Here is an 18245-nt window from a genome sequence, read left to right as displayed (position 1 = left end):
ATTTGAACAGAGTAGTTTTAGTAAATAAAATAATATACATGTAAGGTTGAATCTAAACAATGTGAAACATTGGGTCAGGTCAGATGGATTCAACTCTAAATCCAACTTGCAACCATAAAAATTGACAGCGAGCACATCAACTCGGCTACCCAGACAGTTATCACTTATATAATTATAGGTCTGGTAAACATATTCTTGCTGCAGTAAACATTTACTTTTAAATATATAGGTACAGTACTGGTACTTATAAAATTGATTCAATTTATAGACACACATTTCATTTCTAATATACAGGGTGTTTGGTAGTCAGTAAAACTGTTAAGGTGCAGCTTTTCCATGTTTCTGCTTGTATTCAATTATATAAAAAAAATACCTTGTATTTCAAAATTATTCTGTAAAATAACTTATATTTTTAAAATAATGTTACCTCGTTCCTCTTTTGATGGCTCATCTACAGACCAAGACCTTTCTTTAGAGACCCCTACCAAGTTTATACACCCAGCCGGTCTCTCAAATTAGCTATGACAAAAACCCCGTTTTCCTCCATAAGAATAACATGGGATGGGAATTTAAAGGCCACTGGGGCAGAGCCCCGAGGAAATTTACCATGTTTCTCTTTTGATGGCTCATCTACAGACCAAGACCATTCTTTAGGCACCTCTACCGAGTTTCTACACCCAGCCGTTCTATAATAATAGCTATGACAAAGAAAAACAGTTTCAAATTAATATATAGATTATGATTATGATTATGATTATGATTAATATATAGATCTTAATTACCTCTGACTTGTGCATTTATAAAATTCTCTATATTAATGCCCTTTGACTATGTACTATAGTATTAAATATGTAATAAAATATTAGATTTTATAAGTTTACTTGGGGTTAACTTTATTATACAGATACCTTTTGCACAAAACTTTCAATAAATGCGTTCTTGTAATTAATGATTGCAGTTAATGAAAAATATGAGTAATTTTATATTTAAAGCTATATTTCTCCCCTTAGGCTGACATAACATGTCACATATTGCATATCATTTTAAAGGTTAAAATGTGGAGATGTTGTTTATACTATTTGACAGTTTTTAACACGACATGGTAAAAAATTTTCTTAAGCGAGTTGTAGCACCCTTTTTATAGATTTTTCAAAATTTGTTACTTGAGTCAATTTTAAGAACTTTTAATTGGGTTTAGCTGTACCATATTATAGGTGTTTTGATAGAAAACTTTATGAAGATTCTAAAAATGCCATTGGAAATATCATTATGTAGGTTAAAAGTTGAGAAATATGAGATTTTATTAGGCAATGTCAAGAAATTTAGAAAATTCTAAAAATGGCTGTTGCCGGAAGTAGGAGTGAGATATAACTACCCAAATTGTGTATTTTTATAGCAATTTGTGTGCATAATAATGCCATAAAATATTTGACACTGACTACCAAACACCCTGTATACAGAGTGTCCCACGTAAGTGACGTAAGGTGTCTCAAATTTATTAAGAAAAAACGGCATAACGTACAAGGATTAAATAAAACTATTTTCCACTAAATCAACCCCAAGGAATAAAGTAAAATTATTTTTAACTTTTTCCCTTTACAGGGTGTGCCAAAAAATGAGGGTCATTAGTTTAAATCTCGGAATTTTCAAAAGTAAAATGTCATGTTATACATAATTTTAAAGGTATTCAATAGACAAATATTTTGGTCTAAACAGATATTAATTATCTTTTTCCGTTTCAAAACGGCAGCAGTTTTTTTGGGGAAATTCTATAATTTTTAATCCCGTACTCAGTGCTTCCTATAAACACTTAGCCCTTCTCCGGTTGAATTTTCTTACTCGTTATGAAATAAGCTTTACTGTGTTATGCTAAAAGTACAGTTTTTTTCAATATATAAAAAATGTGCCGTTTTTCCGTAATCAATTTGAGACACCTTACGTGGGACACCCTGTATAAGAAAAGTTTTACATAAAGATTACATTTTCTTTTTTTTAGTAAACTCTACAACATCTAAGAAAGCCTGGACAGTTTGATATACTAAAAAGAACTGAACTAACACTGTGCTGCATTTCTTGAGCAATAATTGAAAGAGCTGATTTGCAAACTATGAAAACATAGAAAAATCATAGAACACCACCAAGTAGAAGAAATAGAAATAATGTTTTTTTTAGAATGTATCGTTATTATACATCATTAATTACACATCATTATACAACCTAATACGCTATGAGAGGGAAATATTTGAAGAAAACACTGAAAAACAAGACCAGCTTTTGAATAATGATAAGATATTTAAAAAAAAGTTGATTATATCAAACTGTTATGTACATCGTGAGTATTTCCATAATCTTTGAGTGGACTCTTTTCAAGTCATAGACAATTATTCGTTTTAATAATGCATTTCATACTTTGCAATTGCTTGACTTCGAGCAACAGGTATACTAGTTATATTGTATACCGGCACATTTATACTGTTTTGTGTTTTGTAATAAATTCAACAGAGAATCATCAATAGCAGAACATCATACGAGGCTGGATTTCGCTGCAATAATTCATGACAGAGTGAACCCACTCTTGCGATCTGATATTATTTCAGCTTGGATTTATGTTCTCATTTCCCAGTTGAATTCAATTTGCTAAACCCATCTCTTTGACACATAAAGAGAGCGAGCTAGGACGTATGTGTCGCTTGCAATGCCGCAGGTTCATTTTATTTTTATGTTCCAATCTGTGTTTCCAGAACAAGCTTATTTCTTGTCAGAATATTGATTTACAATATTTTCAAACAATACTGTTACATAAATTTTTTCCCTTTTGGTCTTTTGAAGTACTGTAATTGCATTTAAATGTTTGTTTATTAGAATAAGTTAACTTAATTGATTTGTTTGTAGTTTATTATGTCTGTATGTAGTTTATTTTTAACATTTGTTATTAGAAAAACTAAATGGGACTAGAGGTCATATACTTAATATTTAAATTAATCCTCAAGTACTGTAATCCATCCCAAAGTACCCATGAACTCTTGAGAAAACTACAAGTCACACCCCCATAAACCATATCGTTAAAGTTAAAATGTTTTTCATGACGAGAAACCTTGCGCAAAACCATCCATTATTTCAAACTGCCCTTTAAGGTCACAATTCCTTTCTAAAGGGAACTTTCCATTATACCTAATGTTAAAAATACCCCAGCTATACTGTGTACTTATATGATTTATAAACACCGTCGTGATGCAGTACACAGAGTTCTATTCAAATGTTATTTTACATCTAGAAACATTTTAATTTAACTCTGAAACACTACAGTAAATTGTTGTCAACATTTTCTTGATTTATCAAATAAAATATTTAGAATAATTCTTTGACTAGTTTACTCCTTTACCAAATTATTCTTTAAGGTTCCGGTAGATTTAACTATGGTACTTATAACAAAACCTAGGTACATTCCTTTTGATGACGCTATTGTAACAAATTCACACACACACAACAATCTGATCTAAGGGAACACAAACACGGTCATCTAATCTAAGGGAACCATAGTTGACAAATAGTAACTCAGAACATCATAGAGCTAAATCAAGTAACAATGCTGGACAAAGATCTAAACTTGTAGCCTTCCTTGATTGTTGTTTAGCTTCGGGCTTCATCCTTCAATGCATTGAGAGTAGTCTATTTACATTTCATCAGTGTTTAGCAAAGGCTTGATTGACTACTTTGTTCTGAAAACACTGTAATTGGATGTGGTAAAATTAATAGTCTCAACAAATACTTTTGGAATGATTTGTATAATAAAATAATAGGTACGTTAACAAATTGTGAATAAGTTTTTTAGAATTTAACTTTTTATAGGGTTTACACTGAAATCAAATACAACATTTTACAAAACATGATTTTTATTAAGTATAAAAATTATTACAATTAATTATTGCTTACCATGTGACTAGTTATTTGAACTACCCAAATTTAATTGTAATACAATAATTTGAGTAAGTAGAAACTTAACCTAAACACTGATATTAAAATATTTTTTTCGTCACACTGTAGCAAAAACAAGTTTTTTATAAGCCTCCATGTGTAGCAATTAAATTTAATCAATCAATTATTTAAGATTGTGATGGGACGCCACTATATGCATATTTGAACCCAAATATGAGTGTAGGGTGAGTGGCACGATCTTGTTGTCTTGTTAGTGACTAAGGCGACATGTTCCTTAGACACAACTGTTAATAATAGCCCATACAGCCAATAGCAACTAAGGGACCAACAGATAAGTGGAATCCAAACCACGGTTTTCCTTGTAATTAATGAATTGGTCTAATTATCATTGCAGATCTAAGGCAGATCATTTAGTCCCTAGGGAGTACAAAACATTTTAACCCCATACATCCTAGGGAGTAAAAGTCAAATGTAGTAAACTTAGTTGCAAACTTCAATAATAAGCAATTTTATATATCAAAATTATTTATCGAGTGATTTAATTGGTTGCAGTTTATTTTTGCATTCTTATCAATAGTTAGTAGATAGATAGATTAGTGGATAGATTAATATTATATTGTTAGTATAATCATGGATTGACAGGAGTTGATCTTTTAAAGGAGTGTCTACTCCCTTAATCTATGGTATAATGTAGGCTACACTCACACAATTTATTGTAATAGATACACAATTATTTTAATCAATTACCAAATGCTTAATGTAACAATGTGACAAAAAATATAGTTCATCTCAAGGGCAAAAAGTGTCTTATTAACCCTTGCATGGACCACCTCGGTTGTGAAACTTGAGCTTGGGTTGAAAATAGTCACTTTACGGAGTGATGAAATATACTATACAAGTGACCTAAGTATAAAAAATTATGTTATAGGCCTACTTAATATAATGATTGAATAATGTGATAAAAACAAATACAGTAGGTATCAGTCATATAAGTAAAATTGTCATGTGACTCCGCTCAACATGGAAATATAAGATACTCTCTTAAGCTGCCTCGGCAATCATTATCTTCCTCTTTACGATGTCGTATGCCGTGTAGTATTGGTAGAGGAATGCTCCTCCCAAGACCCAGGTGTTGTTGGCAGCGGACGGCTCGGCAGGCTGGAATGCGGACAGACAAAGTGTGATCCCGGAGTAGGAGATCTGTAAAGAAGATGTTCTTCAAGAGTAAAGAAAATAGGTGTTTTGACGATTTTATTGCTATGAAATTAATTCATATGTTTTATAAATATTAAAGATAAGAATGGTAGGCTACTGTATGTTACAATTAACGATACAGCTCACATCGAATCCAGGTATTTATAACTTGGTAGATGTTTATTTATATTAAATCGAGGTCTAAGATTGATACTATATTTAACTATTGAAACATAAAAAAATATATAGTTGATTAAAATAAAATCAGTACCATTGGTTACTCTAAATGCATTAGCAACCCTAAATGCATTAAAATAATAAAAAAATTACATAACTTGGAGGTAGTTGAAAGATTAGCATCACAATAAAAACCAAAGTATTTCCTTGGTGTTTAGTGAATGACTTAAAGTTTACTGGGGCTGATTACACAATAAGCTAAATGCACTTAACAAAATACATGAAACAGTACCTTCTGGATGTAATCTCTAGCAAGGATCTGGAACTCCTGGTTAGCAATAGTAAACTTGACCTTTGGACCCTTAAACTCATTGATGCATGGTATCTAGAAATTATATTCAGATGTTAAATAGAGAAATGATTATTGCATAATATTGTGTTACTGTAGAATAAAGTAGGGTAGGCCTACACAATAAATTATGAGTTACGGAAATGTGAAATCTTTGACATAGTAAAGTAATTATTCTACTCCTGTTGGTTATGATTGGTTTTACAATGTAAAAAATATATATTTGTTCAACCAGTTTAACATGGTTAATCACTTAACATTGTATTCTGTTAATATAAGACATGTTTTACATTCATTTCCCAGGGTTGGAGGGGTTCATCCCCCTGAAATTAAATCATGAGGCTGCCACTGTATACTCTTAAAGTATAGAAACGTATGAATCATTGCAACTGATTGTTATAAAACAGTATAATCTGTTAATATCGTAATTAAAGTTCTTAATTAATTACTAGGTGATTTAATACTCTTCATAGTTTCATAATTAATTAAGTACTTTAAAGATATAGCAAAGATAAAACATACTCCATGGTTTTAGTTATTTTAATATAGGGAGTAGTCATTAGTTGTAGACCACATGAAAATGGACCTCCTTCATAAACTGAAGAATATTAAAATATTGTTGTAATTCAATTGCTGTTATAAACAGTAGTTGTTCTCAATCTCAATCTGGCCAATTCCTTGCAGTTTATTAAAGTTTTTCTTAAAAACCTCTGTCATATTTTGTAAATCCATATGAACATATCTTTAAGGACTGTATGTATATTACAATTTTTAATGTAGAGGCAAAACCATCAAAATATCAAAAATTATTTGTAGACCCAATATGACTTACAATAAATTAAATTTTAACCATACCATGAATCGATTTGAAAAAAAGATCTCGGTGGCTCCGATGAGTCGGTTGATGTCATTTACCTCGGCTGGGGGACCTACGATTGTGTTGGCGCTGGTGTCAGCAAGAGCATAACATCCACCCTTACAGTACTCTTGCTGGCTCTTCTTGCTCATCACTAGAGTGACTCTGCAGAAACATCAGCAATATTACAGTCAAATTTCCTATGCTGATGTCCAGGGTAAGTTTGTTATCTCATCTTACTATCTTAGTTACATTGGTTCAGTAAATTATAGTCTATACTTACAGTCATGTTATTATCAAATAAACAAATTTAGAAAAACAGTAAATGATGTATAAACATTTTATGTTTAGGTTTTTATTGGTCTCCATACAGAAAAATTTTCCAAAGAAAGTTAAATTTGCTTGAATGTAACAAAAAAGTTTAACCATTAAGGGGCATTAACCTAAATTCGTTGGTTGCATAGTAAGACTTAACCAATTCATAGCAAGCTTGTAAAGGGCAACTACATTTTATACACTCAGAGGGATTGCGATTGAGAATGCCTGAATGGAACGGGTGACTCGTCCTAGAGGAACAATCTCAGACACTACTGAGACTTTAAACACATGAAAACTGTGTCAGGCGAAATTGATAAGTCCTACAATGTTAGCGTAACCCAGGAATACAGCGATTGTTTAAAATCGTCCGATGCTATTTTGGCACAGACAGAAATTGTACTAACCCAATAAAAGCAGGACCTCATAACATCTCATCTACTTGTGTTTACCTCCAACTCACGTCCAGGAACAACTCCATTAGGCTATACCACAATCCCTGGTAGAGACCAGGGACAATAAGAGAATAAGAGTATTCACAGCTAACCTGCATATCAGAGAGGGCATGGGTGCGCTCCTTGGCAACAAGCCGACAATGTACATCTCCTCGGGTCAAGTAATAACCATTCTAAGTACAATGGATGTGAAATTTGAACCTTGTTCTTTCCATGGTAAGAATTAAGAAAAACGCAACCAGTAGGTTGCATATTGTAAGTTTATCGGTAACAACATGACTAAATTATGATTCTTACTTGTCCATTTTGAACTGCCAATAGTATTTTGAAATGACGTCTACAGTAGTGAACGCTGTTTTATTGTGTTTAAAATCGATTCCTCCAAAGAAGACAGAGCCTCCTCGTTTTGTAGTAGGATCTCTGTAACATAAACTGTCAGTTAACCTAAAGAGTCTCTGTAAAAATGGGTTTCAAGTAATTTATTTTAGAACATTTTGTTCAAAACATACTGTCTTATTAGTCAGCACTACTGTAATTACTGTACAAGTCATCTCACTCCACTAACTTTCACTCATATCCAGGTTTTTAATATACATCTACTATGTATGGTCGCCATTTCATCAAACAGTATTAACAGTTGCATCTTTGCATCTCTGTCTCAGGACTAACAGCAGGTGTGAACAGCAATTTGTACAGGGTGTTCAAAAAAAGGTGGGGACATAATTTACGTAGTAATTCCTTGGGTCAAAATTAAGAGAAAATCTAGAATATAACATTTTTTCCAAAATGGCTTCGTCAACCAGATATTTGCCATTTTGTATTTTTATATAAACATTTTTATCTTCAAATTTTTAAAACCGATCTTTATGAAACTTGGTATTTATGTTAAGGTAGAAGAGAACCATGCTAGATAAAACAATTGTTTTGATTCAACTTAAAATTTCAAAATGGCAGACATTTTATTTTCTTACTAAATTTTGCTTTTTTAATGAAGAAATGTCAAGAAGACTTTTACTTAGAATTTTTAACATCAAACAATACCAAGTTCAAAAAGATCAATACAAAAACTGAAATATCATAATTTTTAGTTGTAAAATAAGGCAAACCTGACTCTCTTAGCCTTATACTACCCCATTTTACATCTGAAAATCGTGATATTTCAGCAATTTTTTTATTTGATCTTTTTGAATTTGGTATTTTTTTATAGGAAATTAAATTGCTAAATAAAAGTGTTGTTGACATTTTTTCATAAAATCAGCCATATTTCAGAAATTTCGGTTAAAAAAATTATAATGGCCGCCATTTTGAAATTTTTAGTTGAATCAAGATAATCTTTCATTCTGACATGGTTCTCTCTCTACCTTTAACATACAAACCAAGTTTCATAAAGATCAGTTAAAAAAAGTCAAAGATAAAATGTTTATGTAAAAAAATACAAAATGGTGGAAATCTGGTAACAAAGTTAATGTTATTTTAGACTTTCTCTTTATTTTGACCCAAGGAACCACTACGTAAATTACGTCCCCACCTTTTTTGAACACTTTGTATATAGTTATATAGGCTAAAGAAAAGTAAATGAACTGAAAACCAACCTGTGTGGCAAAGCTGATGCCACATGAACAGGTATTCTAAGAAATAACAGGATCTTAGAAAGTGCATGGGTGTTTTTTAGAGATGAGACTTGCTCTACACCATATTCAGTTATTTTTCATGGTGACAAATAAACTCCTTGGTAATATCGCAGATGAATGGTAAGTAAGTACATTGAGCTTAGGCAGAGGGAGGCCAGCATTTATGAAAAAAATCCAAAATCCAAGCCCGTTCAGATGGGGGAGCAGGAGCCCAAGGCCTTGGTTTTAGAAATTGGAGTTTAGAATCTTTTTCCAAATTGGAGTTTCTGTTTCAAATTGAATTATTTACACAGTTCTAGGTTCTAGTCTACTCTACCTTTTTGTTTCTTTTTCATCTTTTTGGTTTTGTAGGCTAATATTAATATAGGGTTTTGTAAGCGAGTGTTGTATTTTTTTCCTGAGCTACGTCACCTAAAGTAGCCTGAGGTTACATACAATACAACTGGGTCTGGTGGAAGGGTAAAATTCAACCTTCCTGGAAAATACCAGTCTCCTAATGGGGCTGGTGTGGTGTCAACTTCGCCACAGCAGTATATTTTTTAAAATTTTATTTCAATATTTATTTTGCACATCTTGTTTATTGTTAAAATGTTATGTTTTGTTTTTGTTATGATATACCTAAAATTCATTATTCTTTTGTTAATTTAATGTTCACATCATAATTTTTGATAATGTAGTGGTATTATTTAATGTAGATATAACATCACAATTACCTGTTTACATAGAAAGAAAATATTGGAGCAAGATTATTCTGGGTGTAGAAGTTGTAGAACAAAGGAGTGACATTGGGAGACAGTTTATCAAATCCTAGTCCAAGAGTTCCATCTGCTTCATACAGAGCGTATATCCATGGTATGTGGTTGAGTTCTGCAAACTTCTGACCTGTGACATTCATCTGGCCTACCTGGAGAAGTGGAGAGCAATGAATGTTTTGTTAAAAAAAATACAGAAATAAGGAACACAGTATGGGAGAAATTTTAAAACTACTTACCAGTAAGGACTCTAAAGATTTTATTTTATTACAATTTTTTTAATAATTTTTGCATCAATGTACACTAGAGGTGTGGGTTTTGGGTTATGTATATTTTGACATTTCAGTTATCATTATTTCCAGCTTATCTCTTATCAATAGCAATGCATTTACCTTGTAGTTGGTTACAACCTTCTGTAGGTTACAAATTCAGTAAATTTGGTAAAAGTAGTGTTTATATAAATACTTATAAGAAACAACCAACTTTAATCATATTTAATTTATTTGTTTTTGTTTACGTATTGTAAATATTATGACTAATATTTTCTGTTTAATACCATTATCATTGGTTTGGTGTTAACATTTACTGTACATTGTATTCATGAAATAGCTCAGGAAAGTAACTTTAATCAAAGTTTTAACTAAAGAAGAAAGAAATATCTGAAATGGTCACAACAAAACTAAATTTTAACACAACAAAATTAGACATTTAAATAAACTATTTACTACCTTACAGAAAACTTTGTTTGGTTTTAGTTTTCAGAAAGAAAATTTGTTGTATCAAAGCAAAAGTTTGAAAGCACAGGACTAAAAAGGGTAAAAAAACCTATGAAATTAGAGAGCTTTCCGTATGATATCAAATACATTTTAACTCATTAGTGGTTTAAATATCCAATATTTGATTTATGCATCATTTTAAGCTACAGATTTATTTAAAATACCTATTTCATTTGATTTAATACCATTGCATAGTTAATATCTTGATTATTAATAATGAAACCAGCTTACCAAGAATAGATCATTGGATAGGTAACCTATGTATTTGTTTGATATGTTAAATGGTGTTCCATCTTCTTTGTAAGTAGAAGATCCCTTATGATCGTATCTTTCATGTCGAGCTGAAAAATATGGTTTTCCTTAATCAATATACTTGCTATTTTTATAAGTTTCTGGAATAGACATACGGCAATGAATATAAACTGTTCTCCCCTGTCATAGGTTTTGGTAAGAAGCACAAAAAAAATTTTAATTTGTTTAGAAGATTCCGTTAAAAACCATAAGATACTTTGCTATAAAAATGACTACAAAGTAATGCCAATCATGTGTTAGCCTTTGAATGCTCCTAGACCACTCCTGCATTGCTCCACCACAACAGAACATGCTGAGGTCTTAGACCAGACAACATTGCATATTTAATGTTTGGTTTAGTGAAACACATGTGACTAATCTCTACATGCCCGTCTTAGAAAGTGCACAGTTTAAGGCCAGGTGTATGAAAAGGACACACGTGACACAACGTACGCAAGTCAAGTTTCGCGACATAGGCCACACAGCACTTTTGAATGTTTGACTAGTGCATGTTGAGGTGCAGCACACCCAACACACGCACTACCGGTATGCAGTCTCCAAGGTTGCGACATTCCAGTCTGTAGAATGTTTATTTGGGATCAAAGCCCGATATGGGAATTGAATTTCTTCCCCATTGAAATGACATTTAATTTAACATACTTTTAAGTGAAATGTAAATACTGTAGCCAATACTGATATCAATAAAATTGCCAAATTTAATAAAATTATATCCATAAACAAGCAAACTACAATAATTTAGTTTTTCTCCGAAAAGAATAATACATGGGGGTTTTAAATGTTTTTAAGCTGATTATAAAGCTTTGGTATGCTTAACTGGGGTTAAAAATGAAGAAAAGATTTTTTTTTGCAACAAAGCTCTGTTTTGATAGTTTGATAATGCCATTTTTTTGAATCTTTGTTAACATCATACATCACATATAATTCGCGTACACAATTAATCAGACACTCGTTATTTTGCCATTTTGCACACAAGTTGCGTGGCATGTGTTGGAAAATCTGTGTCCGTGCTACAAACAGTGACATGCTGGCCCATGCTTGGGCCAGACACATACATACGTGCGTCTCAGCTTACGCAGAGCAGTAAAGGAACATGTGGTGGCACAATTTTCTGTAAAGTGTTGCTTTGCGCCACAAGCGTCTCAGCATAGGCCCGGCCTTAAAATGGAGAACCTATATGTCTATGTAATTAATTTGATTGTATATAAAGTTATCAGGTGTAGCCTGAGTAAATGAAGAATTATTATTCATTTCATTAAATTTTTTCCTTATAAAACAAATATGATGTTCTGTATTGTATCGTTATTATTTTCCCATGTATAAAAAAAACAAGATCTTCTAATGTAGTTTATTCATTCTTTTAGCTGGGTCAATGTATAACATGACCAACAAAATGTTTAAGTTTTATAAAGTAATAAAAATAATATTGTAATTACATAATGATTGTGTTACATTGTATTATCACCAAATAGTTGTTAATATTACATGGTGTAAACCTTCATCTAATTGAGAATGTAAGTTTTACATACATGTAGTCAAACACACTACCACAAGCTATACTGATGAGTGGGCATTCTACAGAGGGGACCCAGGTGGATACCCAAGTGCAATGGAGAACTTAAGTCATACATATAATCAAGCACAATACCACAAGCTATACTGATGAGTGGGCATTCTACAGAGGGGACCCAGGTGGATACCCAAGTGCAATGGAGAACTTAAGTCATACATATAATCAAGCACAATACCACAAGCTATACTGATGAGTGGGCATTCTACAGAGGAGACCCAGGTGGATACCCAAGTGCAATGGACAACTTAAGTTATAGCCTACATATAATCAAGCGCAATACCACAAGCTATACTGGTGAGTGGGTAATTCTACAGAGGGGACCCAGGTGGATACTCAAGTGCAATGGAGAACTTAAGTTATAGCCTACATATAATCAAGCACAATACCACAAGCTATACTGGTGAGTGGGTAATTCTACAGAGGGGACCCAGGTGGATACTCAAGTGCAATGGAGAACTTAAGTCATACATATAATCAAGCACAATACCACAAGCTATACTGGTGAGTGGGCACTCTACAGAGGGGACCCAGGTGAATGCCCAAGCGGTGTCCATCACCATCTTGAATGTCTTTCCTGGCTTGCCAATGTTGATAAGACCGTAATATTGAGTCTGAAAATTAAAAGTCACATAAATAATAAAGCAAGGTTAGGTACTTATATGCTATACTAGTGATGATTTAAATTACTTAAACTTATAATACCAATGTGAGCACTTAAATTTCAGAAGTTGTTTTACTGATTACAGCCATTGGTGTAGTGTGGCGGGAACGGATGTGATTTCCAAATTATGGCTCAAAAGATTTTGATTAAAAATACTGGTTGTCCAAGATTTGCTCGGATTCAATAAAATATTTGTTAAATAAGTTAATTATTGCATCAAAACTTGTGCAAGTATTCTTTTTTCCTAGTAGGATTTGGATAATATTGTTGTTTATCTATCCAGTTTCAGCATTAAGCGTAGAACGGTCGAACGGATAGCACGATATTTCATATTTCCAAATATTATCCGCTTGCAATGTGGGTGCATAATGCTTATTCAATAAAATATCTCTAATCCGCCGACATGGCGACTTATAGGTTTGAGGAATTTCAGACTTCACTTCGCTGACGTTCTTCCAAACGTAAAGCAGTGATTCGTCGACTCTCCTTCTCAAAATAATCTGCATGTTGTTCATTTTATTGATCGGCCGCAAGATCTGAAATTATTTCACCACTTTCATTCTTCGATGCGCGACTTGGCCAAAGTCTGAGACATCATCTGGTGAGATGTATGAGCTGGTTGGATCTGGTTCGGTTGTAGATAAAGTGGTAAAATTTGTTTCTCGATGATCAATCGTAGTTTTCTCTCCCATGCAGATCCTGTAAACATTTTCGCTTTGGAGGTCTTCCGCATTTCATTTTTAATCTTGAAATTAACCTTGAAAACATAAATACTAATGAACCTAATAAACTAACTAAATACAAACATTCTTTAAAATGTTTAGTCCTAACTAACAAATGCAGTTGTTTTTGTTTACACGTCAAATCAAATTATGTCAATAAAATAACACGTAACAGCTGTTTTTGTTATACCTTAACTGCCTTTACAAAAAGGTGATGTCGATAGCATGATTTTTAAGGACTGTTAGGACAGAAACCGGATTTTTCGTAGCATTGTGACCAACTCCAATCGATTTCTCATGTCCAAATACCCTAAAGGGTATTCAATAACAAAATAAAAAATCCTCGTAAGAAAATAAAAGTTTGCCTGTTCAGGAGCTTGTTTTAGAATATAGGATTTAGAGTTTTATAGCCCTTCTGCCTTTAAACAATATGGTTGACATAACATCCATTGATGTAAAAATTACAGTTTAAAAGCTTTAGCAACATTTGTGATTTTCCCCAAAAAATATGCTACAGTACAGTTGTTACTCCCACCTCTTCCATTAAATGGTTTTTGATAAACTAATGTGGTAGGAGAAAGTATGTGTCGTATTGCTGACAGTTTATTTCCTAACTGATGATGAGAGTTACCGTACTGGTCAATTAACGACTACATCATCGGCCACCTTTAACTCCAGGCCGTGGCCTGGTAGAATTGGCAATGTCGCAAGTAGGGTTGTTTAGTGTCAGACGTCCCGTAAGATAACATGGCAGACAGGTGACATCAGCCCTTAATTCACACTTCATTGAATTAAATTTAAATATTTGAACATAAATTTATTAAAATTTTGAAAATAAAGCATACAGAATTGAATACCAAAACAATCTGAATTGAAAATCTACATCTGTACATTTAAAGCAGAGTCAATTTTTTCATAGTCCAGTAACCAAGCTCTCGTAAATAAGTTACACAAATACCATTAGCTGGTTCCAAACAAAACAGCTGTTACAACCCTACTTGCAACGTTGCCACTTCGAAGGCCGCAGCCTGGAGTTAAAGTTGGTCGTGCTACATCACTGATCAAAACCAGCTGATTTAGCCAATGCTAGCATTAAACTATACCCTATCTTCTTCAAGTTTTGAGTCTTTAAAGCAGGCCCGCTTTTATAAACGGACAGACTATGCATATGCCCAGGGGCGCCTGGTATATGCGCCTGAACAACTGGGAAAAAAGCGCTGCTTTTGAGTTTGCCCAGGGCTCCACCGACCCTTAACGCAGCCCTGCTTTAAAGTGATTAAACCTTTCTCAGGATCAAACTGGCAACTTTGGGACTGCATTGAAAATCCTCCTATCTGCAATTGACGAGCAAGCCAATGGGATATAATTAAATTAAAAGAAAAAAAAACTTACATCAAAGTACTTGAAGAGTGGCAGAGTGTCGTTGGTTGGTATAGGTTTGCCGTTTTGCATCACCAGTCGGCTTGGCTTGGCTGCTCTGCGTTGCATGTCATAAATACCTTCGATCAACTTTAAGTCAGCTCCGCGTCTCAGTAACTTCTCCAAACCTGTTTCCATTCTTTCCATAGGAATTCTGGAAATTTAATAAAACCAAACACATATTTAAATCCCAAAGTACCCATGAACTTTTGAGAAAACTAAAAGTCACACCCCCATAAACCATACTTAAAATGTTCGAGAAACCTTGAGCTAAACTATCCATTATTTCATAAATTGCCCTTTAAGGTCATAATTCCCATCTAAAAGGAACTTTCCATATACCGGTACCTAATGTTAAAAATACCCCAGCTGTACATTTGCTGGTTTTATTCTTTCAATTTATTACCTTATTAAAATCAGGTGTGATTATTTGTTTGTATTTCCAGTGTTACTGTATTCTGTTTTGATTATTTCAGCTTAACTTAACCAATCAATAGTTTTATTAATACGTTAATACTTCTTAATACTTATGAAGTCAAACGGGGTGAAGACCGTGAGTAACAGCCTAGTATACAGGGTTAATAAAAAGTCTGGAGACCCCCTGTCAATTTTTTAATGGCCCATACTAGAAAAACTATACTCCTGCACACCTTTATGGCATGTTATGAAGTACTTTTTGGGCATAACCGCCACTTCGTGTTCATCCCCAAAATGGGGGATTTCAGGGGAAACTCAAAAATTTAAAATGGTAGGACCCATTGAGTACCTCTAATTTTGTCGTTATAAAAGAAAACTAACAACGCAAACTAGAGGTCTCTATCTTAGCCCAGTAAAATATAGTCAATTGAAGTCTTTAGAAATCAGAATTAACTAATAATTTTCCTTACGTAACATTTTAATTGACTGCCATATTTTGTGTTCAGATAGGCACCTATAGTTTGTGTTGTTAGTTTTCTTTTATCACCTTCAAAATGAGGGATCACTCGACGGGGCTTAACATTTGAATTTTTTTAGTTTCACCCATTTTAGGTTTGCGAACCAAGTAGCAATGACGCTCAAAAAGTACTTCATAACATGCCATGAAGGTGTGTAGAGTTTAGTTTTTCTCGTGTAAGCCGTTACAAAATTTACAGGGGGTCTCCAGACTTGGAAAGCTGTATGTTAAATTTCACTTCTGAGAATTTCAATTATGACTGCCTTTTTTAATTGGTTGAGATCCCCTAGTTTACGTTGTTGGTTTTCTTTTATCAGGACCTTGAAAATTAGGGTTACTCGATGGGTCTTACCATTTGAAATTTTAGAGTTTCTCCCAAAATCCCCCATTTTGGGGATGTACACGAAGTGGCGGTTATGTTCAAAAAATACTTCATAACATGCCATAAAGGTATGCAGAGTTTAGTTTTTATAGTATGGGCCGTTAAAAAATTTACAGGGGTCTCCAGACTTTTTATTAACCCTGTATCGTAGATAAAAATGCCTGTATATAAAATTCAATAAATGAATAAGTCAAACAGTTGCTCGAATTGAAGTAAGTTAAAACAATTAAAAATGAAACTAGGGTACCGGTACATGACATTTAAATCAGAGATTTGAAAGCCTTTAGGGCAAAGCCTAGCCTCAGCCTGAGAGGGTGGATTTTGTCTTTTAAATACCTTAAAACGGTTCATCTTAAGAGTAAAAGCTTTAAGAGAGAAACTTCATCATTGGCTGCAATGTGTTCACATTTAGAACTAAAAACAGCATACTAAATCTAACATGAAACTATAAATAAAATTCATGATTATATGTTTTGTAAATAGGTACGTTTATTAACAAAAACAAAATCAAATAAATTTTGTATTTCAAAAGTAATTTATTTTGCAAATATTTTGTAAAATTAAGAAAGAGTGAATACTTTAGTTGGAATTAGTTCGTGCTGCTTTACCAGAGGATACATATGATTGACTTTCTGTTTCTATATTGAATTTGAGAAGCCAGTTGGCCTGTTAACCATCCAAAATATATTCCAGAATTCCACTATGGCAAAACTGTATCCGATTATCACAGTACAGTACAAAACACTTATTACTGCCTCTTTATGGAGGGGAAGCATTAAGTAATAAGTTGAAAGTTGAATGTTATATTATATCTTATATCAGAGTACGTATACGGTATGTTTTAATTTGCATTACGGATTTAGTTAGGTACAGTTCTTATTTTAAATCGAAATACAGATTAAAGCCAAGTACTCGTCTCTATTCATACATGGCTTGAAATAACTACATTCGTATGTTTGCAATTTCAAAGTAAAGTATTAAAAGGGATTAAAGTAGTACAGTAGAACAGAAAAACATACCTGATGAGTTGGGTTTCCTCTGCAACATTCAAGCCTACACAAAACAAAATGTAAACCAATAAAATCTTCATAGTGGTAATTGTTTTCTCTAATAACTCTAAACTGCGATGACAACTAATAAACAATAAAACATCTGCAGTAACCCAGTCACGAAATAACCCCCAAAAGGCTACACTAAAGACTAGACCAACGTCTAGACTGGTAGAATACAGACGAGGCAATGACAATATTAACAATGCCGGTGCCGACGCGCGATAGTGGACAACGACCTTGGGCCGGACCCAGACTGTAAAGTACGGATCAACAGCTGTTAGCTAGCAGCTGGTCCCGGTCACAAACAAAAACAACCGAACCGATGGTGGTTCTGTGTGGTAGTGGTGATGGTGGTTCAACGGTGCAACTAAACACATTAATTGTAATCCCTCCTAGTCCAGTCAATGAATGATCCAAAAGTAGGTGTAGAGTGCGTGAGCAGGTAACTAAGCGATTCCTTCAGAAACTTGTTCAGGGGGCTTAGGGTGTTAACATACCAAAAGTCCTGACTCCTATGTGGTGAGCCAGGGGGTGGAGGGGGGAAAAGGGGGGGGGGAAAGGTACGCATTTTGGGTTTTTTGATTATATCTCGAAAACTATCAACTTTTTGTATACTATAGTAAATTATAAAATTGAAGAAGATTAAATTTTCTACAAGAAAAGTATATAATGTGTTCATTTTGGTTCAACAGATTACGAGTTATATAACTTATTTAATTGACATCTTATTAAAATACTCCTTCCATAAGAAA

At 33.3% G+C, this 18245-nt stretch overlaps 1 protein-coding gene across 1 annotated transcript; it reads right to left on the bottom strand.

Annotated features, from left to right (window-relative positions):
* Positions 1-3875: 3875 nt before the first annotated feature.
* Positions 3876-17678, bottom strand: LOC128995965 (lysosomal aspartic protease-like). The gene is made up of 9 exons (XM_054421050.1): positions 17461-17678; positions 15099-15279; positions 12811-12934; positions 10673-10782; positions 9627-9817; positions 7580-7702; positions 6512-6677; positions 5600-5692; positions 3876-5136 (listed from the first exon to the last, which is right to left on the bottom strand). The coding sequence occupies exons 1-9, from the start codon at positions 17529-17531 to the stop codon at positions 4978-4980; spliced, it is 1218 nt and encodes a 405-aa protein (XP_054277025.1). The 5' UTR covers positions 17532-17678; the 3' UTR covers positions 3876-4977.
* Positions 17679-18245: the final 567 nt, after the last annotated feature.

Source organism: Macrosteles quadrilineatus, unplaced genomic scaffold, assembly GCF_028750875.1.
Source record: "Macrosteles quadrilineatus isolate MER2022 unplaced genomic scaffold, UCM_ALF_1.0 Scaffold_5__1_contigs__length_97177068, whole genome shotgun sequence".
Taxonomy (NCBI): domain Eukaryota; kingdom Metazoa; phylum Arthropoda; class Insecta; order Hemiptera; family Cicadellidae; genus Macrosteles; species Macrosteles quadrilineatus.
Note: the sequence above shows the minus strand (reverse complement) of the source record. Positions and strands in the feature narration are given on the sequence as shown.

Excerpts from the sequence above, each read along its gene's own strand:
- LOC128995965 (XM_054421050.1), bottom strand. The coding sequence starts at position 17,531 with ATGAAGATTTTATTGGTTTACATTTTGTTTTGTGTAGGCTTGAATGTT. Across the intron at positions 12,935-15,098 it reads CACTCTTCAAGTACTTTGAT|ACTCAATATTACGGTCTTAT; the intron begins GTAAGTTTTTTT and ends TTTAATTTTCAG. Across the intron at positions 10,783-12,810 it reads ACTCACCAGTATAGCTTGTG|CTCGACATGAAAGATACGAT; the intron begins GTATTGTGCTTG and ends CATATTTTTCAG.